The sequence below is a fragment of the Gigantopelta aegis genome, chromosome 10, assembly GCF_016097555.1.
Source record: "Gigantopelta aegis isolate Gae_Host chromosome 10, Gae_host_genome, whole genome shotgun sequence".
Taxonomy (NCBI): Eukaryota; Metazoa; Mollusca; class Gastropoda; order Neomphalida; family Peltospiridae; genus Gigantopelta; species Gigantopelta aegis.
In genome coordinates, this window is record NC_054708.1 from 25,181,774 (window position 1) to 25,209,752 (window position 27,979).

Here is a 27,979-nt window from a genome sequence, read left to right on the forward strand (position 1 = left end):
ACTACCATGGACATTAAAAAGTTCTTCACTGCCATACCACGCCATGCCCAGACTCTGTTGCGAGTAGGGACGACACCGGATTCAAATGTCGAAGTTGTTGGTGAAGATGTTAAAGAAAAAACAGAGAAAAGAGTCACTTCTCAGACACGGTTGCCCATCTTACCGCCAGTGCCGTACCAGCCACGGGACGTCAACTGCATGCCGGTGCAACGGCTCGCTAAACGAACGCTATGTTTTCAGCGCGCGTGGTTCGATAGCTTTCCATGGCTCCACTTTGACGCTAACGTTAGCGGAGTACTCTGCTTTACTTGTGCTAAAGCAGCATGCATGGACTTGGCCGGCATGGCGCGGTATTCAGAGGACACGTTTGTTTCCAAGGGATTTTGCAACTGGAAGAAGGCAATTGAGAAATTCAAAATCCACGAAAAGACATCTGCACATATGATTTCTCATAGCAACCTGAAATTCCGGTCTTTCAACAACGACGTTGACGCACAGTTAAGTACGCACCATCTTGAAGAACAAACGAAGGCGCGCAACGCTCTGCTGAAGATTGTGACGACCGTCCAGTATCTAGCGCAGCAGGGACTGGCAATACGCGGCAAAGAGTCGAGCGACGGTAACTTCATGAAGTTGTTAGAGCTGCGGAGCAACGATGACGTCGTGTTACAGAGGTGGTTGACACGCACAACTTCATACACAAGCGTTGCCGTGCAAAACGAACTGTTAAAAATCATGGCACACATGGTGCTGCGAAATATTTGCAAGAACGTGGGCCTTTTTGCAGTCATTGTCGACGGAACCCAAGACATCCAAGGCGTTGAACAGGAGGCAATATGCGTGCGATATATAGACGACGCTTACGACGTTCACGAGGACTTTATCGGTCTGTACAGCGTATCTGAGATGACTGGTGCCAGCCTCAGCAATATGCTGCAAGACGCGTTGCTCAGACTCAACCTCCCAATCACGCATCTGAGAGCGCAAACGTATGACGGAGCCAGCAATATGTCGGGCAAATACCAAGGCTGCCAAGCACTGATCAAGAAAGTACAACCACTGGCAAACTACACGCATTGCGGTGCACACATCACGCACCTCATCTGTGCGAAGGCCATCGAGAGTGCACCGTTCCTTCGCGATGCTCTTAACGTGGTGCAGGAACTGGGCGGCTTCTACAACTCATCAGGCAAATTTAAAAATTTGTATCTCGATCTGCAAGTTATGGATGATAGCCCTTCCCCTTCACGCCTGAAGCCGCTTTGTCCAACATGCTGGCTGTCACGTGGGATTGCCGTTAGAGCCGTCCTTAGCAACTACACACACGTGCTGGAGGCACTGAATGAGGCATCATCTACATTTGGCAGCAGCACAGCAGACGTGATGGTCTGTCATGTGCACAGAAATCGTCTTGCCGAGTGCACTGCACGAGATATCGCAATTGAATTTGTCGATGGATCGAGCGATACACGGCGTAGTGTTTTTGGGAAATTTTACACCATTAAAGACTTGTTGGAATACCATCAGTGGCACCATTGTTTTTATTCATGTTCATTATTTGTACTTGAATTAAGAAATTTGACCAATAAAGTTATATTGTATCTATATACCATTTGTTCAGTTTAGTCACAATAATTAAGGCGAAAAATATTTTGTCAGAAAGCAGCTCGGCTAGCCAGCAGAAAACACCTCAGAACAGCCCTAGAAGGGGTCAATTTTCCAAAATTTTCGGGGGGAGGGCCCCCAGACCCCCCTCCACGGGCTTCGCGCCTGCGGCGCTCGCGGTGGCGGGCTTCGCCAGACACCTCGTCCCCCCCCCCCCCTTGCAAAAAAAACAAAATTATATGTATATGTATCGGTCCCCCCCACTTTTAAAACCGGATCGACGCCTATGACCTAACATAGATATCGACGATGCAACCACTAAAATCACCAACGAAATAATCCAAATAGCTGAAAAAAATATACCTAAAACCAAACAACCCACAAAAAATTCACCTGTCAGTTGGTGGACAGACGTAATTCAAGCAAAATGTAGTTTCAGAAATAGGATGCGAAAACTCTTTAAGAAAACGGGTAAACCAGAATACCACACTAAATATAAAATAGCAAAACAAGAAATAGGTAAACTAATCACGGAAGCTAAACAGGCTAGCTGGCAGACATTCTGCGGGGATATCAACAACAGAACCTCTATTAGGGAAATGTGGAAGAAGGTTCATGCCATCCAAGGACAACGCACGTTCACTACAGTCCTCCAAAAAAATAAATTAGCCACCACAAATAAACAAAAGGCAGACCTCCTCAGTCAAACATTTAGTAAAAACAGCAGCAACGAAAACTTCCCTGAAATATTCTTTAACAAACTTAAGAAAGATAACAACCTCCCAACAAATAATACTAAGAGTGATACTCAGCCTAATACAGACAACCTAGAATTTAATCAACCACTAACACTAGTTGAACTAAAAGCAGCCATTAAATCTAAAAAAAGCACCGCCACAGGGCCAGACCAAATCAGCTATACGCTGCTAAAACATATGCCAGATGTAACCCTTGAAGTAGTGTTGTCGCTCTATAACAGGATCTGGGAGGGGGGTCGCATGCCCGCAGCGTGGAAACACGCGGAGTGCTTTAGCCTCCCAAAGGCGGGCAAGGACCACTCGCTCCCGGGTAGCTATAGACCAATAACACTCACGTCGCACTTATGCAAAACCTTAGAAACCATTATCAATAAGCGACTAAATAACTACCTCCTAGAGAATAAGCTAATTACTAACGTACAAAGCGGATTCAGAACTAAACACTCAACAATTGACCAGATAGTTCGACTACAAAATAGCATAAATGACGCCTTCCGCAAGTCCAATAAAGTACTAGCAATTTTTATAGATATTGAAAAAGCATTTGATATGGTATGGCGACAGGGACTACTCAATAAACTAAAAATTAACGGTATAAAGGGCAATATGTTCAACTTCATTAATAATTTTATTCACAACCGATCAATATCTGTTAGAGTAAACGGACACTACTCTCAAAAAACTGAAATAATAAACGGTATCCCACAAGGTTCAGTCCTATCACCAACCTTGTTCAACATCTTTATCAATGACATAACCAAAGCGCTCAACGCCAAGAGTAAAATTAAATCAACCACTCCCCTAAATACAGCCCTCTTCGCCGACGACTGCGCCATTTGGCGCACAGGCAGAGTAACCAAACAACTATTTAGCCTCATGCAGAACGACATGAATAAACTCAATAAATGGGCCCAGGACTGGGGCATAAAACTATCAGAAACTAAAACAGTCTGCATGCTATTCCATAAGGTCAACTCATCCGATACTCACCAAATAACCTCAAATAACAAACCAATCCCAAGGGTCAAAACCTTTAAATTCCTGGGAGTAACATTCGACTCAAAACTAACCTTTAGCGACCATATAAATAATGTAATCAAACAGTCTAAAAACACGCTAAACTTACTACGGGCAATCTCAGGCACCAGTTGGGGTGCGCAAACGGAAGCAATGCTTATGGTTTACAAAGCATGTATCCTCTCCAGGATAGACTACGGAGCCCAAGCCTACAGCTGCGCCGACCCCAAACTGCTACAAAAATTAGATATCATACAAAACCAAGCCTTACGAACAATAGCCAAAGTCCCACGTAACACCAGCGGCCAAAGCCTCGAGGTAGAATTTAACATCATGCCACTTAAATATCGCCGCAACTTACAACATCTCAAATACCACCTAAAAATCCACTCGCTTAAATTAGACCACCCAGTTCAGGAACTTACCCCTATAATTGCTAAACCAGGGCTAGAGTTTAATAAAAATAAAAAGCTTAACGACTCATTTGCCACTAGGGCCAGCAAACTTGAACTAGAAGTCGGAATTGATAACACACCAGTAGCTCTATATAACATTAATCAACCTATGGAATGCCACACTCCATACTTAATTAAAAAAGCCACAGACGAAACACCGTTTCCGCCCTTTAAAAAAGTCCTGTTTGAAGCAGCAGCCAATGAAAACTACCCAGAGCACATCCACGTCTACACAGATGGATAAAAAAAACCCGGACAACGGCAGGGTTGGCTTCGCAGTAGTAGAAGAAAAGATATCCAAACACGCTAAACTTGTTAAATACGCCAGGCTGTCAGACAACCTATCAGTCTACACAGCAGAACTGACAGCCATCTACGAAGCACTAATCTGGATTAAAAGTAAACAATACCCTAAAAGCGTCATCTTCTCTGATAGCCTTAGCTCAATCCAATCTCTACAAACCAACAAATCTACTAGACCGGACATCTTAGCAGCCATCCACAAAGTGCTCAACGAGCTAAACCAACTTAAATTAACAGTAGTTTTCGAATGGGTCCCAGCCCACGTAGGAATAATTGGTAACGAAGTCGCCGACTATGGAGCAAAAACAGCACTCTCAATTACCAGCACAATTACCACACTACCTTTAGGAATAACAGAGCTCATGTCAAAAGCAAAAAAAACACTACATAAACCAATGGCAAGCTAGCTGGGACCTAACTAAAAACACATGGCACTATAACATCAAGCCTCTAGTTAACTCTATAAGACCTAAACACAAAAACACGTATGTGGATAAGCTAATCACCAAACTACGCCTAGGACAATCGTCAAAACTAAACAGCTGCTCCTTTACCAAACTAAATCCAGAATGTGATTGTGGCACCCGGGAAGATATGAAACACTATCTCCTGGATTGCACGCTACATACCACCCAGAGACAACTAATGTTAAAATCAATCACCGATGGTAACCATAATAAACATATAACGCCTAACTTTCTACTAAACCCGGATAAATGCCTAAAGCATAAAACCTTTAAAGCAGTTTATCGGTTCGTCCAGTCCACCAAACCAGAGTTATAAATAAAAATCTTCAAAACCACCCACTTGTACACCCCTACACCAGAGCTGTAACCTTAAAACTCGGTAACGAGGCACTCGGGTGCAGGTGGTCAAAGGTGGGCCGGTAGAGAAGTAGAAGAAGAAGAAGGAAAAAAAAAAAAAAAAAAAAAAAAAAAAAAAAAAAAAAAAAAAAAAAAAAAAAACATTCAAATAGATGTTATTAGACTATGTAAGGACTGTGTCTAAACCACTCGCTTGTAAGCCCTTGTGTACGAGCTGCTACCACTTAGAACTCGGAAACTATGCACTCTACTACAAGTGGCCAAAGGTGGGGAGGTAGCGAACTTCCGAATAGATTAATGTATATATTATGTTACTAAATTATTAGTATGTTGACAATCAGCCCGGCCTTCCAAACCAAAACATTAAAATAAACTATTAACTAGACTATACATAGGGAATGTTCAAAACCACTCGCTTGTAAGCCCTTGTGTACGAGATGCTACCACTTAGAACTCGGAAACGATGCACTCTACTATAAGTGGCCAAAGGTGGGGAGGTAGCGAACTTCCGAATAGATTCAGGTATATATTATGTTATTAAATTATTAGCATGTTTGGCAATCAGCCCGGCCCTCCAAACCAAACACTAAATAAACCTGTTAACTAGACTATACACAGGGAATGTTCAAAAACCACTCGCTTGTAAGCCCTTATGTACGAGCTGCTACCACTTAGAACTCGGAAACGATGCACTCTACTATAAGTGGCCAAAGGTGGGGAGGTAGCGAACTTCGAATAGATTCATGTACATACCATGTACACCATAATATGAAATTACTAAGCTATGTATAACAAACCAAAACTATAAAATAAACATGTGAATAGATCATATATAGGGACTATTCAAAACCACTCGCCATAAGCCCTTGTGTAAGAGCTGCTACCAATTAGAACTCGGAAACGATGCACTTTACTGCAAATGGCCAAAGGTGGGGAGGTAGCGAACTTCTGAATAAATTAATGTCAATACAACAGGTTATTAACTACTCTTCAAAACAAGTTGGCAAACTCGTGCAGACCACTCCATATGTGATCGCAGTAACATCTGAACAAGAAACTAACCAGCCAGCCCAAGCCTATATACCAAACAGGATAGGACCATTAATTACCAACTTCTCTCTTTTTCAGCCGCCTAAAGGTCCAAGCCAGCCATCCACAACCAGAATACCCACATATATATATACCGCACATTTTCATGTATTTCGCACCATGCACTTAGTAATGAATAAAACTAGCAGACGCGGTAAGTCACCTAGGGCACTGAAAGACATCTAGAGAACAGAACATAGAAGACCGACCAAGTAAGATCAATATAGTTAAGGGCGCTAGCCCACAAACAAATTAGTATACAGTTACCAATAGATAGCGATAATCACTCTGTTGAATTTGCGGGGGAGGGAAACCAAATTAAGAAAGCCACTACTACCTAGCATGCCAGAAAGGACGACTGTGATGTATGTGAATTCATTACTAACCAACTAACTTTCTCCCTTCTCTCTCTCTTTCATTGTGTGATAAAATAATATGCTATGCACTAGGCTTTTTAATCAACACACATACTACAAGGGCGTGCCCTTCAAATTAGATAAGTAGAATAGACTAATCCCCCCCCCCCCCCCCCAGCCACTGTGTTAACCAAGCTACACAGAGGCAGGGGGGGAGGGGTGGTCATGATGACCGTTGGATACACTAGAATAGGGACGTAAGGCAATAGGTACAACCTAAACACCAAAACTAGGATTACACACAGACAGCATGCTCACCGCAACAGCACACAGGATGCATTGACTAATGATAACAATGCATCCGCCCAACATTAATGGCCCAACACGTGCTCAAATAAGGAACCGGACAAAAGAAGACCGGTTCCGAGTACACAATTGCAACACAACCGGGGAAGGCCGAACAAAAGAATATCGGCCGCCCCCACCCCAATAACCCAAAATACTTGCTGCTGGAATGTACTTGGTGTCACTGAGGAGCAAACTGAAGACCAAATCAACACCTGCGCTTCGACCACCCCGGAACAAATTGCCTTGCCTACCAGTGTCTACACAAAATTGCACGAGTCTCCTCTGGGCTGTCATGCCACGACCTGAATAGGTCAGGTCCTTCTGAGGACCCTATGGACAGCCTAGGGAGACAACCAGCATCATAAAGGTCGATAAATAACGAGCTACTCTCGAACCACTAACGAGCTACACTCGAATTCAAAACTATACTAGCTCAAACATTTACCTTTCGACCGACCGTTCAAAATTGCGCCAAAATTACTCAACAAAATTGCGCACCTTTTCTCTTTGGTTTAAATCGCTCCACTCAAAATTCCATAGCACCACCATCCCATCCGCCTGCTACCGATTCAATCGGACTGCTGGTGCTCCCTTGCACCTGCCAGTGCAGACGGTCCTCCTCCTTCCCCCCCCCCCCCCCCCCACCTTTCCTGTCTTGGACAGAGAGGCCGGCCAAGGCCGGCACCTGTGCCCACGACAGGCGTGCGCTACAACAGCTTGCTCTGAACGTGCACGTAAAACCCTTTGACCTTGACCTTGACCTAGCGCCGGTCAGTGAAGCCACAAACGTTTATCACGGGTACATGGGTGTATTTTTATGTTTACAAACTAAACAATTATTTTAGCAAAGTTACAAAACGAATTATAACGGCTTCACTCATTTTTATAAGATTATTTAAAAGTAATTTTTGGTTAGATTACATGTCCTAATCAGTAATAACGGAGTTCTTACCGTTTGACAGTTCTATTTATAGGACTAAATTCGACACGTAAAGTAAATAACAGTACACACAGAAAAAGTTGTTGTATACCAAAACAAGCATTGAAATTATAGAATGCAGTTTAGAAGATTGACATTAAATACTAATGAACATTTGTTGTTCAAATCCTTAAACACAGAAATGATTATTTAGAAAAGAAAGAAGTATAAAGAAAGGGATAAAATACACGTTTGGTATAAAAATAGCATGCAAATTTGCATATTGGGGAAACAACTTCAGTAGTATAGTTTGAAGTAGCTCAGTGTTATTAATTAGTGATAGTGTTGAAATTAGAATTAGTTATACAGAATAAGAAACACTGTTGAGAATACACCAAGATTGAAATATATTGTTTGTGCAGAAATAAATAAACAAATATTATTTATTTACATCTTGTTTGGTTACTCATTTGCCTTTCAAATCCTGACAAAATGAATTATTATTTCTCTAATGAGAGTTGCTATGAATGTATGGCCACGGTCGTTACAATATATGTTCCAAGCACAAGGCTACTTGACACGGTGGTAGTACATCAAATAAAATTGTATACATTTTTAGCCCAGATGAAACTATTTTTTTTTACAACCAACACACTCACATTTATAACCAATCACAGGACTTGTGGTGTTAACTTCTCTATCAAAAGTTTGGTGCACCTCGAACTTCGACCAAGCCGGAAATTAATTGGTTTAATGCTACCTATACAGATAACATACATTTTTCAAAAGGTGGCTAATCATGTATTTTTATGACAACCAGGATCTGGTGTCTTCTGACTTAAACTGACAACCTCACTGAAACTGTTGTTTCTAGAGTGCAACCTAATTTAATGTACACCTCACAAAGCATAGGTATTTTGTACAGTTTTGTACAAATGCAATATCATGAATATGTCATATTTGAAAAAAATAAAATTAAATTAAATAATACTCCTGAAGATATTTACTGTCAGATGTGTGTGTGCTCAGCTAGAGACAACATGGATATTCAGAGTACATCAACTCACAGGCACTTGAAACAGATTAGTATACATGAATTTGAATGAATAAAATTCAAAATTTGTTGTATATCGGTAAATTTGATATATTTGTGCAATATTTTGCTCATACTCTCTTCATACATGACAAATTTATTGCCACTTACTAGTAATGTGTATTGACATATACCAAAAATTTCGATCCCTACTCTATAAAAGATATATAGTTAGGTACCGCAGACCAAACAAATATTTGAATTTTTTTTTTTCTTTATGGTCATAGTTTCATTAAATATGTTGCTCTTATTGAAAAAACATCACTATATTATCCAAATGAAGCAAAATAAAGTCGTAGTAGCCTTGTACTTCTGTGACCAAACATGGCCGACATGACGATTTTAATTGTCATTTACGTCCACTTTTGTAAACCAAAAAATAACAGAGAAATTTCTGTTGTAAGCTTATAGATGTTACAAGCAGTTATCAATGTTGCATCTCTGAAAATTTCAAGTGAAAATATAAAGGGTTACTATTATTTCTGATAACATATGTATTCTTGGGGTAGGTTCGAAACCGCTCCAAAATGACAAAAACACACAGAAATCTTGGAATACGTAATTTAATGACGTAATAATTGATGCAAATGTTACATCAGAATAACATTTTCAGTTCACATTTATTTACGCTGATACAATAATGTACATCTAGACCAATAATAAAAAGGAAAACATAAAGGTTTAGATCGCAGATGGAAAGTGGATACACGTTACATAAAAAATAAGCTTCTTGTTTCAAAATATTTAAAAAAAAAAAAAAAAAAAAAAAAAAAAAAATATATATATATATATATATATATATATATATATTTACCTATACTCATAATAATATTGAATACTTGAAGATTTCAATAAAAGATGCAATAAAACTTATCATATGTACCAGTCTTTTAACTCAAACCAGTAAAAACCTATCACACGACGAATGACAATGATTGGCCAATATGTTTAATCAATTTCTTACATAAATATTTACATACTTTACACCTTCAATATCATTATTAGAAACAAAGCAATGTAAGTAGCCATATTTCACCTTTGAAAGGAATGTCCAAACACTCGTACAATATCAGAAAGGTAAATTTCTATCCAGAAAAAATATCCCCAAAACATATTTTAGCAGCTGAAACACTTAAGGCATGAGACAGCAGTCACACATGTGTGCTAAATAATTTACTAAATGCAGCTATGATTATTTTGGTTCAATAAAGTGCTTTATAAAAACAAATTCAAACAATGAATTATTATAAATATAACTATATACCACTTTGAATTATAATAAAAACAATTATGGCTAGATCTACCAAATTTAGCATCCATGAAAGAGTATTAGTCTAAATTTGTTGATGAATTATTGTCACACACTTCATTTCTGTTCCAGGTTCTGTCACAGTTGGAAACAGAAAACATAACAGCATCAAGCTTGAAGTATAATTGAATCTACTGAAAGTTGTCTCATAACCACGTGTACTCTCCCACTCCGTTTCCATTTCAGGTTTCTCCATAGACGCACAGAGACTACAAATTTCCTGGAATAAAGAAAAATACCCATTATGACCATGGCTATTTATCTTTTTGTTTCAAATATTGTAATTAGTTTGACATAATATTTGTAAATAGAAATATTCATTACATCAGATGAAACACACCTTCAAATGTTTTTTCTGTATGTAGTTATTTTCACCTGTACAAATGGTTACCAATAGTGCCACCTCACATATGCCAATTTTAAGCAGAAACTTAATGTTCAGCAGAGTTCTTCATTAAATAAAAATATGATTACCAGCATTAATAGAATTAAATCGTGAGACGTTACCTTTTTTCTTATTTATAAATAGACTGAGACTTCAATTGAGGATTTTATTGGAATGTGTACAACTATTTTGCACATAAATGTAGAGGTAGATACGGTAACTGTGAGAGTAACATACACTGTCATAATCTAATATTACGTGTACTTCTTAGATCAGAACGTGTCATTGTGGGATCATCTGTTAGTCCTTAGCTGATGCGGAAGTATTCGCAACTGTAATATTGATTAGAAAAAAAAACAATTATTACAGAGAACATTTTGTTTTTAAACTGTTTATTAGTGACAGTGCTATCAATTTAAGAATTGATTAGCAACTACTATTTAATGTTTTAGCATTGTATAGCTATATATCTGAAACTTGCAGAGTCGATCGTGATGCTATACAAATGTTCCCTGTATTAAATATGCAAATCTCATCTACTTTACACTTTAGTATCTTTTACAAATAATTAATTCTTTACCATTTTTAACAGTACTTAATATTCATTGATGAAGTGATGAAAAAGTATAATTATACTTAGAATTTAATGTTACTTGGTTACCAAAAAATTGAAGTTTGTGTCACAATGTGAGAAGTTATGGTACCTGAAACATTTTCTTTAAAAAATGTATTTATAAATATAACAGACTTAAAAAGTAAAAATTCTCTGTATTATACTTAATAATTTATTTCCATTGCATTAATACTATTCTTTTGTATAAAACTGATCCAGTCATATGCTAAACTCATTCAAATTATTTACATGAAAATAGATTTACATGTCTATATTTGAACAGTTATGCATTATCAAAATGTTTTTTAAAATCAACTTCAGCTATCAGAAACTGCTGAATCATCGTGATAAGCAAAACATTATTTTAAGTTATTTTTAATTCAATATGCATTGTCTTCTAAAAATAACTCTTCAGTATGATATATATTCTACCCAAAAAGTTAATAATGGGTGGATAAATAATGACAAAGCATCAAATACGTTTAATTTTATCAAAATGTGTCCCTGCTGTGAAGTTCTGTATTTTCGCTTTTGCGGGTCAGCGGTTCAGAGTTACCTCCCTTGAAATATTTTCGATGTCGAATTAAACTAAATTGCTTCCTTTTTTTTAAATTACCAAAAAATTTTGTTTATGCTGTTTTATTATATTACTATATATATATATATATCAATATATCAGTGAAATCGCCCTTTTTGGGGCAAAATAAGACGTATTCAAAGTTTCACTTGCCTCAAAAAAATTCTTTTTGTAGTCGTTCAACTTCGGAAACAGGATATACATCAATCGGAAGGTGTGTACTTGTCATAACAACAAAAAAACCGTGCAAAATCGTCATCAAAATAAGCGTATGCTGGCCTTGAACAACACTACCAATTGTGAACCAAACTCGTGACATTTTGGAATATGGGCGCAGCGGCTGCGGTCGCTAATATAGTAGGCTGGTCGAAAGTTTTGGTATATGTCAATACACGTTAAGTGGCAATAAATTTGTTATGTATGAAGAGAGTAGGCTATAAGCAAACTATTGGGGAAATATATCAAGTTTACCGATATACAACAAATGAATTTTATTCATGTATGCCTACTAATTTGTGTCAAGTGCCTGTGTAACCTACCTGAGAATTTAGTATCCCACTTAAAGGATTTGTGAACAGCGTCTAAATATTGTAACTGTGTAAATATATGATGCCAAATATGACTAAAAAAATAATTTACAAAATATATAAAAATTATTTCACTACTTAAAAGCAGTACAATTCGTAATTCTGACATCGTTGGGAAATATGCATATTTTACCGGCAAAGATCGGCAATTTCCGTGATGACGTCAGAGACGCTGTCCAACCGTGAACCGCTATTCAGTAGCCTATTGTTTGCCATTACAAAAGCGTGCTTTCTTCGAACAACACTGAGTTAAATTACGGAATTATCCTTTATAATATGGTTTATTGTGTGGCATGGGGATGTCAAAACCAATCAAAAAAGGGATCAGGAATCAGCTTTTTTAGGTTTCCGCCGGAAGGTGATTCTAGAAGGAACATTTGGATCCATCGGTGTCAGAGAGGTGAGAAGGGATGGACACCAAAATGTACAAGTCAGTTGTGTTCGGCACATTTCGAAAAGGATGCTTTCGCTCGGGACCCGGTTGAAATGGCTAAGATGGGATACAGCAATGCAAGAATCTCGTTAAAAGGCACTGCTGTCCCGACTGTATTTACCAACAGGGAGTTTGTTGAAAATTCGGTAGAGATGCCGATTCGCCGCCCTAGGTCCGCTTTTCAGAAAAGACGCAATGCCGAGGTAAAACATTCATTAGGCCCTAGCCAAATGACTTCCACCAAATAGTTTTACAACCAGCAAACGTATTTATTTATATATATATATATATATATATATATATATATATATATATATATATATATATATATATATATATATATATGGGTACTTGTTTTTTGGCTAAAAACCCTCCCCTAAAATAAAACAAATAAAATCCCCATGTCCAAATAGCACGATCCTGTACCGTAAAACATATCGCCATACATTGTATTTTTGCAAAATGCATTCTAAGCGAAAATTTCTGACATCCCATTACAAGATTGTGGAAAAACAGTACATTTCTTTTTTTATAGAAATACGATAATTTACTGCAACAAAATATACATGACGTACATGGCCTTGTAGAAATAAGTAGTTAATTAGAACGTCATTAAAAATAATAATAATAATAATAATTCCTACCAGTTTATGTTTCCAACACGGTTTTCCATAATGTCGTTGGTTTCGTGCTCGCTATCACTTTCATCTTCGCTCTCAACAGCTCGTTCGTGGGCCAAAGGCTCGAACTGGTACGGCTGTATGTCCAGGTAAAAGTTTTCTTCCCACCGTTTTGCCATTCAGAAATAATCGCGGAAATTAAAGTGAAACTAACACACGCGTACGAACTGGCTTCTCACTTCCTCTGGCTGGCAGTAGCGTCTCTGACGTCAGCAGACCACGTGACAGACCAGCTCATTAAAAGTCGGGAAGGATTTGGTACTGCCTTATTATTTTGTTGTTTTAAGCTATTTACACTAAATTAAGAGTTAAAAAAAAAAAAAAATTGTTTTTAGACTTATAGTATGGCAATGCAGAACAAAATGACAACGTTTTGTGGTCTGTTCACAAATCCTTTAAATGAAATTCATAAATAACATCATAACAAACTTGGACGACAATGTCCTCGTTTCCAGTCTATTGCTACATCACAACCAAAATCACGGAATTTATGATATTAGCAATCAAACGGATATAATTAGCAAAAAGATTTGCTGCATTTATTTTTGTGTAATTTGGACATAAATTAATATTTAGCAGTAATCGTATAAGTGTTTCTGACATTACTGATGATAAACCTACCTGTATCAATTTTCTGCAGATGTGAAATCAATACCTCAACTAAAATTTGAAATGAGAAAACATCCAACAAAAACAATAGCGACTTAGCGGTTCCCAGTCCATTGCTACGCCGCTATTGCTCCAGCGTAGCATTAGACTGGGTAGAAGTTGGGGATGGGGGGGGGGGGGGGGGGGGGGGGGGGGGGGGGGGGGGGGGGGGGGGGGGGGGGGGGTATTGTTATGGCATAGCATTAGACTGGGTACGAGCTCGAAAATACCTTTACCAGAAAATGACGACTTACATTTTTTTAGTGAAAATTAAAAACGCAGGATTAAAAAAAAAAAAACAACGTTATATGGCATCCCGGTGGGATATTTGGTTCTTGAAGTCTGGTATCGAAAATTAAATTCTGGTATCCCTGGGATATCGGGATACCGTCAATCTCGAACACTGATCAATCAGTATTACAAAAATACAATGTCTGAGGAAGGAAAAATCAACATGACTGCATCTGTATGAAGTAATGACTTAATGTCCTGCACATCACTGTTGGAGGGAAATCCTGTATGCTGAGTGTGGGTATCTTCAATTTACCATGTGCGGGAATTTCAAATCCATCAGCTATGCCGATTTTCAAAATGGACCATCAAAACCATTGGCAGCCACCAATATTCCTGACTATATTTTATGTATACCCTTAGTTGGGAGGTTTTAAATATTTGTGATATCTGGAATTATCATGCAGCTTTCACATATTTTTTTTAATAGTATTAATTACTGAAAAAAACACCTGTTTTTAAATGACATAATTACCCGAACATCTATTTTATTGCATTATTTTCTAATCCGAAACTATTAAGAATAATAATATTCTATCATGACATCTAATACGACATACTCCTCACGTTATAGGGGGCGGGACGTAGCCCAGTGGTAAAGCGCTCGCTTGATGGGCGGTCGGTTTGGGATCGATTCCGTCAGTGGACCCACTGGGCCGTTTCTCGCTGCAGTCAGTGTACCACGACTGGTACATCAAAGGCCGTGGTATGTGCTATTCTGTCTATGGGATGATGCATATAAAAAAATCCCTTATTGCTAATCGAAAAGAGTAGCCCATGAAATGGCAACAGCGGGTTCCCTCCCTCAATATCGCTGTGGTCCTTAACTATATTTCCGACGTCATATAACCGTAAATAAAATGCGTTGAGTGCATCGTTAAATAAACCATTTTATTCCTTCCTTTTTTCTCACCTGGTAATGAAATAAATTGGTTATCAGTAATTTATTTGATATAGCCTAATGCATTTGTGTCAATCATAACTTTGTCAAGGAATACTTAATCAAGGTTTTTGGACAGGTAACGATATCTAATGCGCATTATTGCTTGATATCAACAAGTATATTGGTATATTTAATTAATAAAACGGTGAACATGTGACGACTATTACATATAACGGGCGCAGCCATTTGGTCCATCCTACTGAATCACAACCACTCATAAAATCACAAGCAAACAAATAATGTAACTGTACTCATTTTTCTTACCTGTATTTCTACTCTATCAAAAAAAAAAAAAAAAAAAAAAAAATTAAAACAAAACCTCCACTCATTCATTCTTCTTTTTTTTTTTCATTTTCCTGCATTTCATCTTTGTTCCTCATCTTCGGGTTGTTGGTTTTTTTTGTGGGTTTTTCTTCTTTTTCTTTTCTTTTTTTCTTTTCTCCTCAGATCAATACTTTCTCAGGCACGAGTAAAAAAATAATAGGCCTATGTGCATATCTTTGAAAATATGTTTATGTATATATATGTATATTGATATGTACGTGAGTATGTCACAAACACCGTGTAAGTCAATGATTCAGGGCTCCTCATCATTGACAATGTCACATTGATCTGGGGCAATAATAAAAAAAGAAATAAAGTATATTATATTAAGCACAATCTGGATCGTAACTACTTTTGTTTTGTGATTTACTGTGCAACATGAAACAGAGAGGACAAACTACTAAACAATTTACCACCAGTCTCAACACTTACAGACATGGTATTTTATATATTAAGCAGAGCCGATTTATCCTAATAGCACATGTAGCACGTGCTACGGGCCCCGCGGTGATGTTTACATTTATTTTCCTAAGGTCATTTTCCCCCTCTCTTTGATGGGGTTGTAAAATATATATCCTGGGAAGGGGTGCCCGTTTTTTATTTGTGTTACATGCCCCTCGGCCTGCTCTGATATTAAGCCGTCTAAAGCAGCTTTTTATACCTTTAACACATTAGCATAATTTTGTGGCGAAAAGATCCGAGAAGTCCCGACTTTGTTTTTAATGTTTGATGACGTCTTCCGAATGGTGACGTAAAGTCTTTGTACTGTTACATCACCAGGGTAACATATTGCAATTGTTGAACATGACGGTAGCCATGTACAGGTACCGTAGGTCGTAATTTATTAAATATAATAATATATAGTAACTATTATTTTATTATTATTATTATTAACTCTATTGTTGCATGTATTAGTGTATATCTACACATTAATCAAAGATATATATATACTCTTCAAAAAAAGAAACGCAAAAGGGTATAAATGGGTTATAACTCCGATTTTATGTTTCCTACCGGTTCATGCTTTGTGAATATAAGGTCATTGCATGTCCCAAACACATTCCCACGGTTACATTCGATAAAAGGCAGCTACTGTACAATAAAGTTCCAAAATGTGAATATTCGCAAAAACGCAGCCACGTGCAAACCATGTCACCACTGCACGTGCGTTGTCTGCACGTGCAACATAAACACCGACAGTATAAAAGTGCAGGGTGTTCGCTTGCCTGGCCTCTGTATCTGGCCGACAGTTGACAATCCAGGACATGCCACGTCTCAGTGAACCGCAGAGAAACAATGCCATCGGCCGAATAGACGCAGGCGAATCCAGAACGGCCGTTGCCAGGGCATTCCATGTGTCCCCAAGCACCATCTCCAGACTGTGGGACCGTTACCAGCAACATGGATCAACACGTGACCTCCCTAGATCCGGTCGACCACGGGTCACTACCCCCGGGCAGGACCGCTACATCCGGGTACGCCACCTTCGGGAACGATTGACTACTGCCACCTCCACAGCCGCAGCAATACCAGGTTTGCGCAGGATATCCGACCAGACCGTACGGAACCGCCTACGTGAGGTAGGAATTCGTGCCAGACGTCCAGTTCGAGGTGTCATCTTAACACCACAACACCGTCGACTCCGACTGCAGTGGTGCCAGATTCATCGACAATGGCCTCAACTGCGATGGAGACAGGTGTGGTTCAGTGACGAGTCCCGATTTCTGCTCCGACGTCATGATGGAAGATGTCGCGTGTATAGGCGTCGTGGTGAACGTTATGCGGCAAACTGCGTGCAGGAAGTGGACAGATTCGGCGGGGGTAGTGTCATGGTGTGGGCAGCCATCTCACACACTGGTAGAACTGACCTGGTCCACGTGCAGGGCAACCTGAATGCACAGGGCTACATTGACCAGATCCTCCGGCCACACATCGTTCCAGTTATGGCCAACGCCAACGCAGTGTTCCAACATGACAACGCCAGGCCTCACACAGCACGTCTCACAACGGCTTTCCTACAGAACAACAACATTAATGTCCTTCCTTGGCCATCGACATCACCGGATTTGAACCGAATTGAGATTCTATGGGACGAGTTGGACCGACGCCTCCGACAGCGACAACCACAGCCCCAGACCCTGTCCGAGCTGGCAGCAGCCTTGCAGGCCGAGTGGGCCACCATCCCCCGGGACGTCATCCGTACTCTGGTTGCTTCAATGGGCAGGCGATGCCAGGCAGTTGTCAACACACGCGGAGGCCACACCCGGTATTGACTCCAGATGACCTTGACCTTGGTGGTGTGTCCTATCACGTACTCACAATGGACTAGAGTGAATTGTGAACAATCCTGCAACATTTGGTAATTATCGGACTCACCATTCAATAATTAAATCAATTCTCCAAATGTTACGACAATGTGGTTTTGCGTTTCTTCTTTTGAAGAGTATATATATATATATATATATATATATATATATATATATATATATATATATATATATATATATATATAGTCTATAATTAACTCATCCATTCATTCATTAATTTATACTTATTTGTGTATTGTCCTGGGCACACAACTCAGCTATCTGGGCTATCTGTCATGGACAGTTGGCTAATAATTAGTTGTTATTGGTTAATTTATTACTGGTTAGTGAGAAAAAAGTCAATGTAATGGTCTTACATCTACCCATCGAGTCGTTAAACTCACTCTGGGTGGGAGCCGGTACCGGGCTGCGAACTCAGTACCTACCAGCCTTATGTTCGATGCCTTAACCACGACACCACCGAGACCGGTAGTCCTAATGAATTGAAGAATATTAAAACTGCAATATGCTTGCACTCGGCGCAAACAGTGATTTCCTCGAGAGTTCAATGCGTATGCATTAAAACGACAACAGTTCTTTGTCACAATGGACATGTATTTCAAATTCAAACTTTGACGTTACTATAATTAGATTTCGCATTAATATGATATAATCAGTAGCAATTGAAATTATTTGGATGTAATTTTTGTGGGCATGTAACTGAAGGTATAATCTTTTCCTTTCACAAGAAAAAATAATAACTTTTTTTTCTATGCATAGAAAGTGTGTGTGTTCGTGCGTGCGTGCGTGCGTGCGTGCTTGCTTGCTTGCTTGCTTGCTTGTTAGTTTGTTGTTTGTTGTTGTTACGACTATTACTTGCTTTGTCGTTCGCAGCATGGGGCGGGACGTAGCCAAATGCTAAAGCGCTCGCTTGATGCGCGGCTGGTCTAGGATCGATCCCCGTCGGTGGGCCCTTTTGGTGTATTTCTCGTACATACAAAATATCCTTTACTACTAATGAAAAAAAAATGTAGTGGGTTTGACTACTAAGACTATTATATCAGAATAACCAAAAGTTTGACATCCAATAGCCGAAGATTAATAAATCAATATGATCTAGTGATTAGTCGTTAAACAAAACTTTTTTTTCCCTCACCGTTTTACTGTTAGTTACAGTGTTAGTTCTACAACCTATAGCCGGGCTTAGTGAAGAGAAGCCCGTGGATTCTGTGTTGGATCCCCCAGAACTCCAGGAGCAGTGGCGAGAGTTTGATAACGAGCACGCAGATCTCGACTATGGTTCCACAGGCGAGTTTTCACTTCACTACTTATTGATGTTCCAATGATCGATTATAATGGAACATTGATTTGTTTGGCTTTACCGATGTAATAATCGATTAAAAAAAGCCTCAATCGATTGTTTGGGGAAATGTTAAATGCAATTTTAGATGGTGGAACTGACGCAAATATCTTGTTTGGTGTTTGTTGTCATGTGTCACACTATCTCTGCTTCCTTTGGGAAAGGTAAAAAGGCAGCTTCTAGCTGCGACCCTGATGTGACTTGAGCCTCACGCTACGTTTTGTTTCCCCTACCCCAAATATTGTACAAGAATTTAACTTCGATTTATTATGTTTATGGTATGATATACACCAAACAGCTACTCGTCAGAAACATTTATCACATTAATGCATTAATTAAAGACATAGGGCTATTCACAAATACCATGAGAATTGTCCAGCCCGAGCAGGCACGGCGGAGCAATGGGGCTGGGGGGTGGGGGTGGGGGGGGTGAGGACTCTATCCCCCTCAATAATTCTGAATAAAAACATATTACTGGTGGTAAATCTTCAGGCAGAGATCTATTAACGTGTAGAATGCAGTAAATTGCATTTCAGAACATCTATTTTTTTAACTTTTACGGGAGAGCATACCCCGAACCCCGAAACTTTGCTTTGAGCCCTCGATCTCAGAACCCCCCCCCCCCCCCCCCCCCCCCACACACACACACCAATGTGTACTTGCTTCCGTCGTACCTGTCAAGTGATACCAATTACGGCTCTGCCGCATGGGCTATTACCGTTTTTCAAAATCTGTTAAATGTAATAAATGTTAATCTCTTGTTATGTTCTCACAGATATGAAGCCTGATTCCAAGAAGAAAAAGTATCCCGTAAAACGACCCGCTATGTCTCAAGAAGTCAACAAAGATGGTATGTGTCATTTCCATTTGCGCCGATGTTTGTCTATGGTTGTCAATAACAATGATATTTCCAGGCCGGAATTTAGGATTAATTAAGGTTAGGGTTGGGGTTAGCTTTTTTATAATATGTTGTGATACATTTTCAAATTTGTTAACTTATGTATATCGTTATATTTACAAAATATACGGTTTTGTCTGAACAAACAAAGAAAAGAATTTGGTTTTTAAATTATGCCGTTATGTGGATGACAGTTCCTTGTTTTAGTCGTGATAGTATAGTCATTAAACAATATAATTTGCCAAGTCACGACAGTTGCATTATCGGCCTTAGTGTGATTCCCATCGGTGGGACCATTAGCCTATTTCTCATTCCAGCCAGTAAACCAAAGACTGTGGTATGTGCTATCCTGTCTTTGGAGTGATGCATATAAAAGCTCCCTTTGTACTAATGGAAAAAAATTAGCGGGTTTTCTCTCCGAGACTATTTCAACGCTACGAAATGCTTGACATCCAATAGCCGATGATTAATAAATTAATGTATTCTAGTGGTGTCATTAAACAAAACAAGGAAGGAAGGAAATGTTTTATTTAAACAAAACAAAGTTTAACTTTTAACTTTTGTACGTGTATGTTTGTGACATTAGTTTGATGGGTCGCTGCATGTTGAGGTGTTGTGTGTTACAGAGGCTGTTATCGACAGGCAGTTGACAAGAAATGAAGGGATGCTCATGGACCTGCGTGGCCGCCCAGAGCAAGCCAGTAGCCACCAGATTGATCCAGGTGAGTGTGCACCTACCAGTATACCAAACAACACCTGACCCACTCACGTCCAAGTGAACCTCACTTAGTGCTAGGCGCAGACTGTCAACTGTCACGACGAAGTGGCCAACTCGATGTATGCGTTGTAATTTCCCCCAACTCCCGACTTAATACTGGTGCGCTCAGATTAAGCTACGGTCACACCGGCCTTAAGACATCGTACGACCACCTGAGATGGCTGAATTTCGGCTGATCGCGGACAGTCGAGGGTGGGGGTGACTCGTGCGTAATCGTGCGGCGTTGCACGACGTCGCAGCCATCGGGGGTTCTCGCACGACGTCTTGGCGGTTTTTGGTTATATTTAAAAACCTGGCTGCGATTCCCAGGATTGTAGGGTATTGTACGACATTTTCACATGTTCTCACCTGGAAATATTAATTAAAGACGTCGTATGACTGAAATGTGAATGGCAAACGATGTCGTATGAAGGGCGACGACGTCGTACGACATCACGTGGGATCGTAAGACATCGTACGACGTCGTACGAGGTCAGCTTATCGGCAGACAGTCGTAGTGAAGTCGTACGATTTCCCTACGATTGTCTCAGATGCGTCGCAAACCCATCGTTTCCAGTGTGACCACACAACAGTGAACTAAAATTGTAATATCGTAGCAGAGTCGGGAACAATCATAGATATCTAGAATTTCACCCCATCTCACGACGTCGTAGCTCGGTCTGACCAAGACTTTAACAACTAATGGGTTATACAACGAGACTTGAGTTGTAGCGCTCTCGTCAGGAGTCGGGGAAAATTACAACGCAACAATAGGGTTGCCCAATTTCGTCATGACAGTTGATAGTCGCAGCCTAGCATTACAGGAACTATTGTCCTTGAAACGTGTCGGGTGCTACGGATACTAGTATAACAAGTTTTGTCCTGAAGTAGGTTTTTCAAAGACGCTTATCGTTATATCTAAAACTGCAGTATAGCCCACTCGCATTTTTTTCTGATTTACTTTAAGGATGTATACCACCAAATCAAATCCCAAAGACGACAATAGTAACATGTAGCTAAAACTCTTACCTGTCTCTCAATCGACATACACACCACGGATATAAATATTACCACCCATCACCCTTAAAGTAAATCAGAAACGGGGGTGGGGGGGGGGGGGGGGTGGTGGTGGTGAAGGTGCTCATTTCAGAGATGACGGGTAGCGTCTGTGACTACCCATCTATGACTACCCTAGTTCAGCACAAAATTCAAGTACTTTCATTTTTTACAGGTACCCCATACATGTTTCAAGCACAAGGCTACTTGACACAGTGGTACTAGATGAAATAAAATTGCATTCATTCTTGGCCAGTAAACGTATAAACTTTAAAGTTTGTTTTGTTTAATGACACCACTAGAGCACATCGATTTGGTAATTTTAACATAGTCTTAGAGAGGACACATGCTACATTTTTCCATTAGTAGCAAAGGATATTGTATATGCATCATCCCACAGACGGGGTAGCACATACCACAGCCTATGGTGACAGTAGGTGAAGGAGAACACTATATTAACGATACTGGCTTGGTTGTTTGTTACAGAAGCTGGCGTTAACGTGCAGATGACCAAAAACGAAGAACTCCTTATGGATATGGCGGCTCCACGACCCAGGGTGAACCGGATAGGTGCACAACCCAGGGTGAACCAGATAGGTGAGTGTGCTGACAATCTGACACCATCCAAATAAGTGACATATTAGCGACATACCTGTACATTAGCGTAGGAAGGGGGGTGGGGAGGGTGGGGGAGGCAAGGGACATGTACCCCTCATTTTTCTTGGTCCAGTAGCAAGAGCGATAGTTTATATATATTTATATGTGTGTGTGTCCCCCACCTTTTAGCACCTTCCTACGCCACTGCCTATAAGACTTTAGCGAGGTCGTCATATCAGAAACTAAAAAACAAGAGGTTGGGCTGAAATAGTATTTTTGACCAGTTTTGACGTTATGCAACTTACAGACAACTTAAATTCATTAGAAAATTACAGTAAAGTGCATGGTAGTTAACTTTTGCCAAGATTTGTATACCGTACAATTATTATGTTGTTCTTGGTTGTGTCCATGTGTTTATATGTAAAACGTTCACTCGCTCGCTCTGTTTCTCGCTTTGTCTCTCTCTCTCTCTCTCTCTCTCTCTCTCTCTCTCTCTCTCTCTCTCTCTCTCTCTCTCTCTCTCTCTCAAATACTGTTGTACTAACTCTAACTTTGTCTCTGTTATTCTTGATTCTACATTTTAATGTTACACTTTTAATATTATTTTAGCTACTACAACTACTACTACAAAGAGACCCGAAATCATTGAGGTAGGTTGATCTACATAACTTATAGCTGTTCGGTGTTTAGGTATTGATGAGTAATACTATGATAGGTAGGTTGATCTAAATAACTTACAGCTGTTCGGTGAACAGGTATTGATGAGTAATACTATGATAGGTAGGTTGATCTACATAAGTTACAGCTATTCGGTGAAGAGGTATTGGCGAGTAATGATAGGTAGGTTGATCTACATAACTTACAGCTGTTCAGTGAACAGGTATTGATGAGTAATCATATGATAGGTAGGTTGATCTACATAACTTACAGCTGGTCGGTGAAAAGGTTAACACTCTAAAAGTTGGTTTTGTTTAACGACACCACTAGAGCACATTGATTTATTAATCATTGGCTATTGGATGTCAAACATTTGGTAATTTTGACAATTATCCTAAGAGGAAACTCGCTACATTTTTCCATTAGTAGCAAGGGATCTTTTATATGCACCATCCCACAGCCAGAATAGCATATACCACGGCCTTTGATATACCAGTCGTGGTGCACTGGCTGGAACGAGAAATAACCCAATGGGCCACCGACGAGGATCGATCCCAGCGCTTTACCACTGAGCTACGTCCCGCCCCCCCCCCCCCCCCCCCCCCCCCCCCCCCTAAACGAGCGATGTTTCTGAACGTGCCCCTAGATCCTATAGTACAGACGAAACACAACAAACCTACATTTGGAATACGCATATGCGTACTAACAGGAACCCATTTCAGAAAAAAAATAGTCCACTGCCAGTTTTTGTCTGGTTGCAATATTTTATTACGCCTCCTTTCCGTGATCACTAGAACATGACTGATTTTCGGCTAGGTTCGATCCTGACAAACATACGTAAACTGCACTAACAGTCATTCTTGTCTTCTTTTCAGCATATATTCAAACTACCCGTGAAAACACAGGCCATTCTATTTATTTGTCTCTCAGCTTCTGCCAGCCTGATCCTGCTAGGATTCATAATTTTGGAGGTAAGGGCGGCTTTTTATATGCACAGGAATCTAATGTCGACGACAGTCACTTTTTGTACGTGCACAGAGCAAGATGTCATAGCGCACGCCTGTCTTGGGCGTAGGTTGTGACCACTGCCAGCTCCTTCTTCCGAGACAGGATAACAAACATATAAACGCCACCGACGACATATTTATAGGAACAAGAGGAACAATTGGTTAACATTAATTAGAGACCTCTCTGTAAAAATAAAAAAATAAGGGGAGTGATTAATTATTCCACAAACTTAGATGATAGGGAGCCATATTACCATATTGATCATTGATATTTAGTTCTGTTGTAGTAGTAGTATTTTATTATTTTAAAAAAAAGAGTGAAAAAAAAGAAGAAAAAAGTCATATACTAAGGAGAGCGAAAAATAACTCCCCTTGAACCATTCTTGAGAGGAATGATGGGGGCGAGAGTGATTTTTCTCCTTAATTAGCAAGGTCTGTTATTGTTACTTTTTATTGTTTGGTACATTATCATTTTTGTTTTTTAGTGTTTGCTAGAAAAGAGGTGGAACAAAGAGGAATGTCACCCTGACCCTGACCCTGACCCTGACCCTGAAAAGCCACGACGGAAATCGGTAACATTTAGTGAATACCTTCCTACTAGAAGGTCAATTATGGAGTCTGAGGGAAGATACAATGAGGGAAATGAAATTGACACGGAATCAGAAGATTCATTAGATAGATATTATGTACGAGAGGATAGTGATAATCTTAGGGAAAAGGTGGACACAGAATCGGAGAGTTCCGAAGAAGAAGTTGGAGAGGTTGAATGTAGTGACGAGACTGAATCTGGAGAAAACCTGTCACACAATTTTAAAGAAGAATCTGCAACTGAACTGCAAAATAGGCAACAGTATAAACACAGCCAAAAAGCCAAACAACAGACACTACACGTTTCTATGGAACAACCCAATATTGGACTGTCAGATAAGCAACAGTATAGTTGCCCACAAGAACCTAACATTGCACTGCCAGATAAGCAACAGTATAGTTACCCACAAGGACCTAATATTGGACTGCAATATAAGCAACTATATAATTACAAGCAAGAGCCCAATATTACACTATACGCTTGCAGCCAAGAATCTGATAGAAGTAGCCAAGATAAGGTGTTATACAATAATAGACAAAAAGCCAATGTTAGACTGAAAAATGCATATGCATATAAGACCTTGCAAAGGAACTACAAAGAGCCCTACATTGCGATCAATGGCAAGATATACAGGTGCTGGGAGGAAGTTGACACCGAGCCACAAGAGAGAAAATTGTGTCGTAACGAAGAGATAAATGAAATTGCACCCAGATCTAAAGGCCGAAAGTCTTTAAAGAAATTTAAATCATGCTTCATGAAACCTTGTGTGCTGGACTAAAGTGTAGACAGCAGACGTGTGTGCAGGGGGAGCATTATGGGGATTCAACCCCATCCCTGCTCAAGCAATTTTTTAAAATACATTTTCCAGGGGAGCATGTTTCGCCCCCCCCCCCCCCCCCTCCTATTAGCTCGCCAGTCTACACGCCCCTGCTAAGATTCCTGCAGACGCGCTTGAACCGGATCAGCCTAGTGTCAGCAGACCATAATTTTACAGCAAAAGGCAAACATTTTACAAGGATGGATTCCAGTCGATATATAACAGAACTATATTGCAGGGAGCTGGATTCCAGTCGACATATAACAGAACTATATTGCAGGGCGCTTGATTCCCTCTGAAAAGTGACACTACCTCTCACACATTTTGTGTAAAGAAATTTTAAAGGTTTCTGTTCACTACATGTTAACAACATGTCCGCGAGACATTACCTCTCACACGTTTCATATAGAAAAACCTTCAATGTTTTTGTGTTCACTATGTGTTCACAACACGTCCGTGAAACACCACCTCTGGCACGGTTCACGTAGAGAAATCTTAAATGTTTTTGTGCTCACTACCTGTTCACAACACGTCATTGAGGCACTACCTCACACACGCGTAGAGAAATCTTTAAAGTTTTTCTGTTCATATACGTGTTCACAACACATCGAGACACTACCTCTCACACATTTCGCGTAGAGAAACCTTCAACGTTTTTGTGTCCACTGTGTGTTCACAACATGTCCGCGAGATACTACCTCTCACACGTTTTGCGTAGAGAAATCTTAAACATTTTTTGTTCTTGTTCTCGATGTGTTCACAACACATCCGTGAGACACTACCTCTAACAGATTTAGCATAGAGAAATCTTAAACGTTTTTTTTTGTTCACTGTGTGTTCACAACACGTTCGCAAGACACTCTCTCACACATTTCACATAGAGAAATCTTAAACTTTTGTTTGTTAAATACATGTTCACAAATATCCACAAGACACTTCTACTTGCACATTTCGCGTAGAAAAATCTTAACACGTTTTTTGTTGTTGTTCACAACACGTCCGTGAGAAACTACTTTTCACGTAGAGAAATCTTTAAAGTTTTTGTACTCATGTGTTCACAGCACATCGAGACACTACCTCTCACACCTTTTGCGTAGAGAAATCTTAAAAGGAATTGTGTTCACAACACGTACGCGAGACACTAGCTCTCACAGGTTTCGCATTAAGAAATCTTCAACATTTTTGTTTTGTTTTGTTCAATACGTGTTCACAACATGTCCACGAGACACTACCTTTCACAATTTTAGCGTACAGAAACCTTCAACGTTTTTATGTTCACTGTGTTCACAACACCTCTGCGAGACGCTATCTCTCACATGTTTCACGTAGAGAAATCTTAAAAGTTTTTGTGTTCATTACATGTTCAGAACACATCCGTGAGACATTACCTCTTACACGTTTCGCATAGAGAAATCTTCAACTTTTTTGTGTTTACAACACCTCCACGAGACACTACCTGTCATACGTTTCACATAGAGAAAATTAAAAAAGCAAAAAAACAAATTTCACTCTGTGTTCACAACACGTCTGTGAGACACTACGTCTCACCTGTTTCGCGTAGAGAAATCTTAAATGTTTTTGTGTTCATTATGTGTTCACAACATTTGTGCAAGACACTACCTTTCACACATTTCGCTTAGAGAAATCTTCAACATTTTGTTTTTTTTTTTGTTCACTATCTGTTCACAACTGTCGAGACACTACCTCTCACACGTTTAGCATAGAGAAATGTTAAATGTTTTTGTGTTCACAACACATCTGCGAGACACTACCTCTTACCCGTTTCGCGAGAGAAATCTTAAATGTTTTTGTGTTGACAAACACGTCCACGAGACACTACCTCTCACAAGTTTCGTACAGACAAACCTTAAACGTTTTTGTGTTCACTATATGTTCACAAAATGTCAGCGAGACACTACATGTACCTCTCACACGTTTTGTATAGAGAAATCTTCAACGCTTTTTTATTATTATTATGCGTTTACACATCCGCGAAACACTACCTATCACATTTTCGCGTGGGGTTTTGGGGTTTTTTTTTTTTTTTTTGAGGGGGGGGGGGGGGGGGGTTCACTTCTTGTTCACAACACAACTGGGAGATACTACCTTTCACACATTTGCAGAAGATAATTTTTCAAATTTGTTGGGTTTTTTTTAGTTCACTACGTGTTCACAACACGTCTGCGAGACACTACCTTTCACACATTTCGCGTAGAAAAATCTTCAATATTTTATTTTTTTTCGTTAGTTCACTACCTGTTCACAACACGTCAAGACACTGCCTCTCACACGTTTAGCATACTGAAATGTTAAATGTTTTTGTGTTCCTCGGCAAAAAAAAAAAAAAATGTCAATAAAAACATTATATAAATGTGTTA

The 27,979-nt window shown here is 39.5% G+C and overlaps 2 protein-coding genes across 4 annotated transcripts; both read left to right on the forward strand.

The window, feature by feature from the left end:
• Positions 1-6: 6 nt before the first annotated feature.
• Positions 7-19,209, forward strand: LOC121383553 (zinc finger MYM-type protein 1-like). The gene is made up of 2 exons (XM_041513640.1): positions 7-1,474; positions 19,034-19,209. The coding sequence occupies exons 1-2, from the start codon at positions 7-9 to the stop codon at positions 19,207-19,209; spliced, it is 1,644 nt and encodes a 547-aa protein (XP_041369574.1).
• Positions 18,282-27,979, forward strand: LOC121383412. 3 transcript variants are annotated; one of them, XM_041513427.1, is made up of 8 exons: positions 18,282-19,171; positions 19,999-20,073; positions 20,748-20,843; positions 22,421-22,531; positions 23,141-23,181; positions 24,064-24,159; positions 24,681-25,119; positions 25,216-27,979. In XM_041513427.1, exons 2-8 carry the CDS (start codon positions 20,001-20,003, stop codon positions 25,560-25,562), a joined length of 1,203 nt encoding a protein of 400 aa, XP_041369361.1. In that variant the 5' UTR covers positions 18,282-19,171; positions 19,999-20,000; the 3' UTR covers positions 25,563-27,979. The 3 variants fall into 3 exon arrangements, with proteins under 3 accessions (XP_041369361.1, XP_041369360.1, XP_041369359.1); XM_041513426.1 differs by having other exon boundaries at positions 18,283-19,171; positions 22,424-22,531; positions 24,681-27,979; XM_041513425.1 differs by having other exon boundaries at positions 18,285-19,171; positions 24,681-27,979.

Coding starts and splice junctions, on each gene's coding strand:
- LOC121383412 (XM_041513425.1), top strand. CDS start 20,001: ATGAAGCCTGATTCCAAGAAGAAAAAGTATCCCGTAAAACGACCCGCT. Junction 20,074..20,747: donor TCAAGAAGTCAACAAAGATG/GTATGTGTCATT, acceptor TGTGTGTTACAG/AGGCTGTTATCGACAGGCAG. Junction 24,160..24,680: donor TAGGATTCATAATTTTGGAG/GTAAGGGCGGCT, acceptor TTTGTTTTTTAG/TGTTTGCTAGAAAAGAGGTG.
- LOC121383553 (XM_041513640.1), top strand. CDS start 7: ATGGACATTAAAAAGTTCTTCACTGCCATACCACGCCATGCCCAGACT. Junction 1,475..19,033: donor TGGATCGAGCGATACACGGC/GTAGTGTTTTTG, acceptor TTTTACTGTTAG/TTACAGTGTTAGTTCTACAA.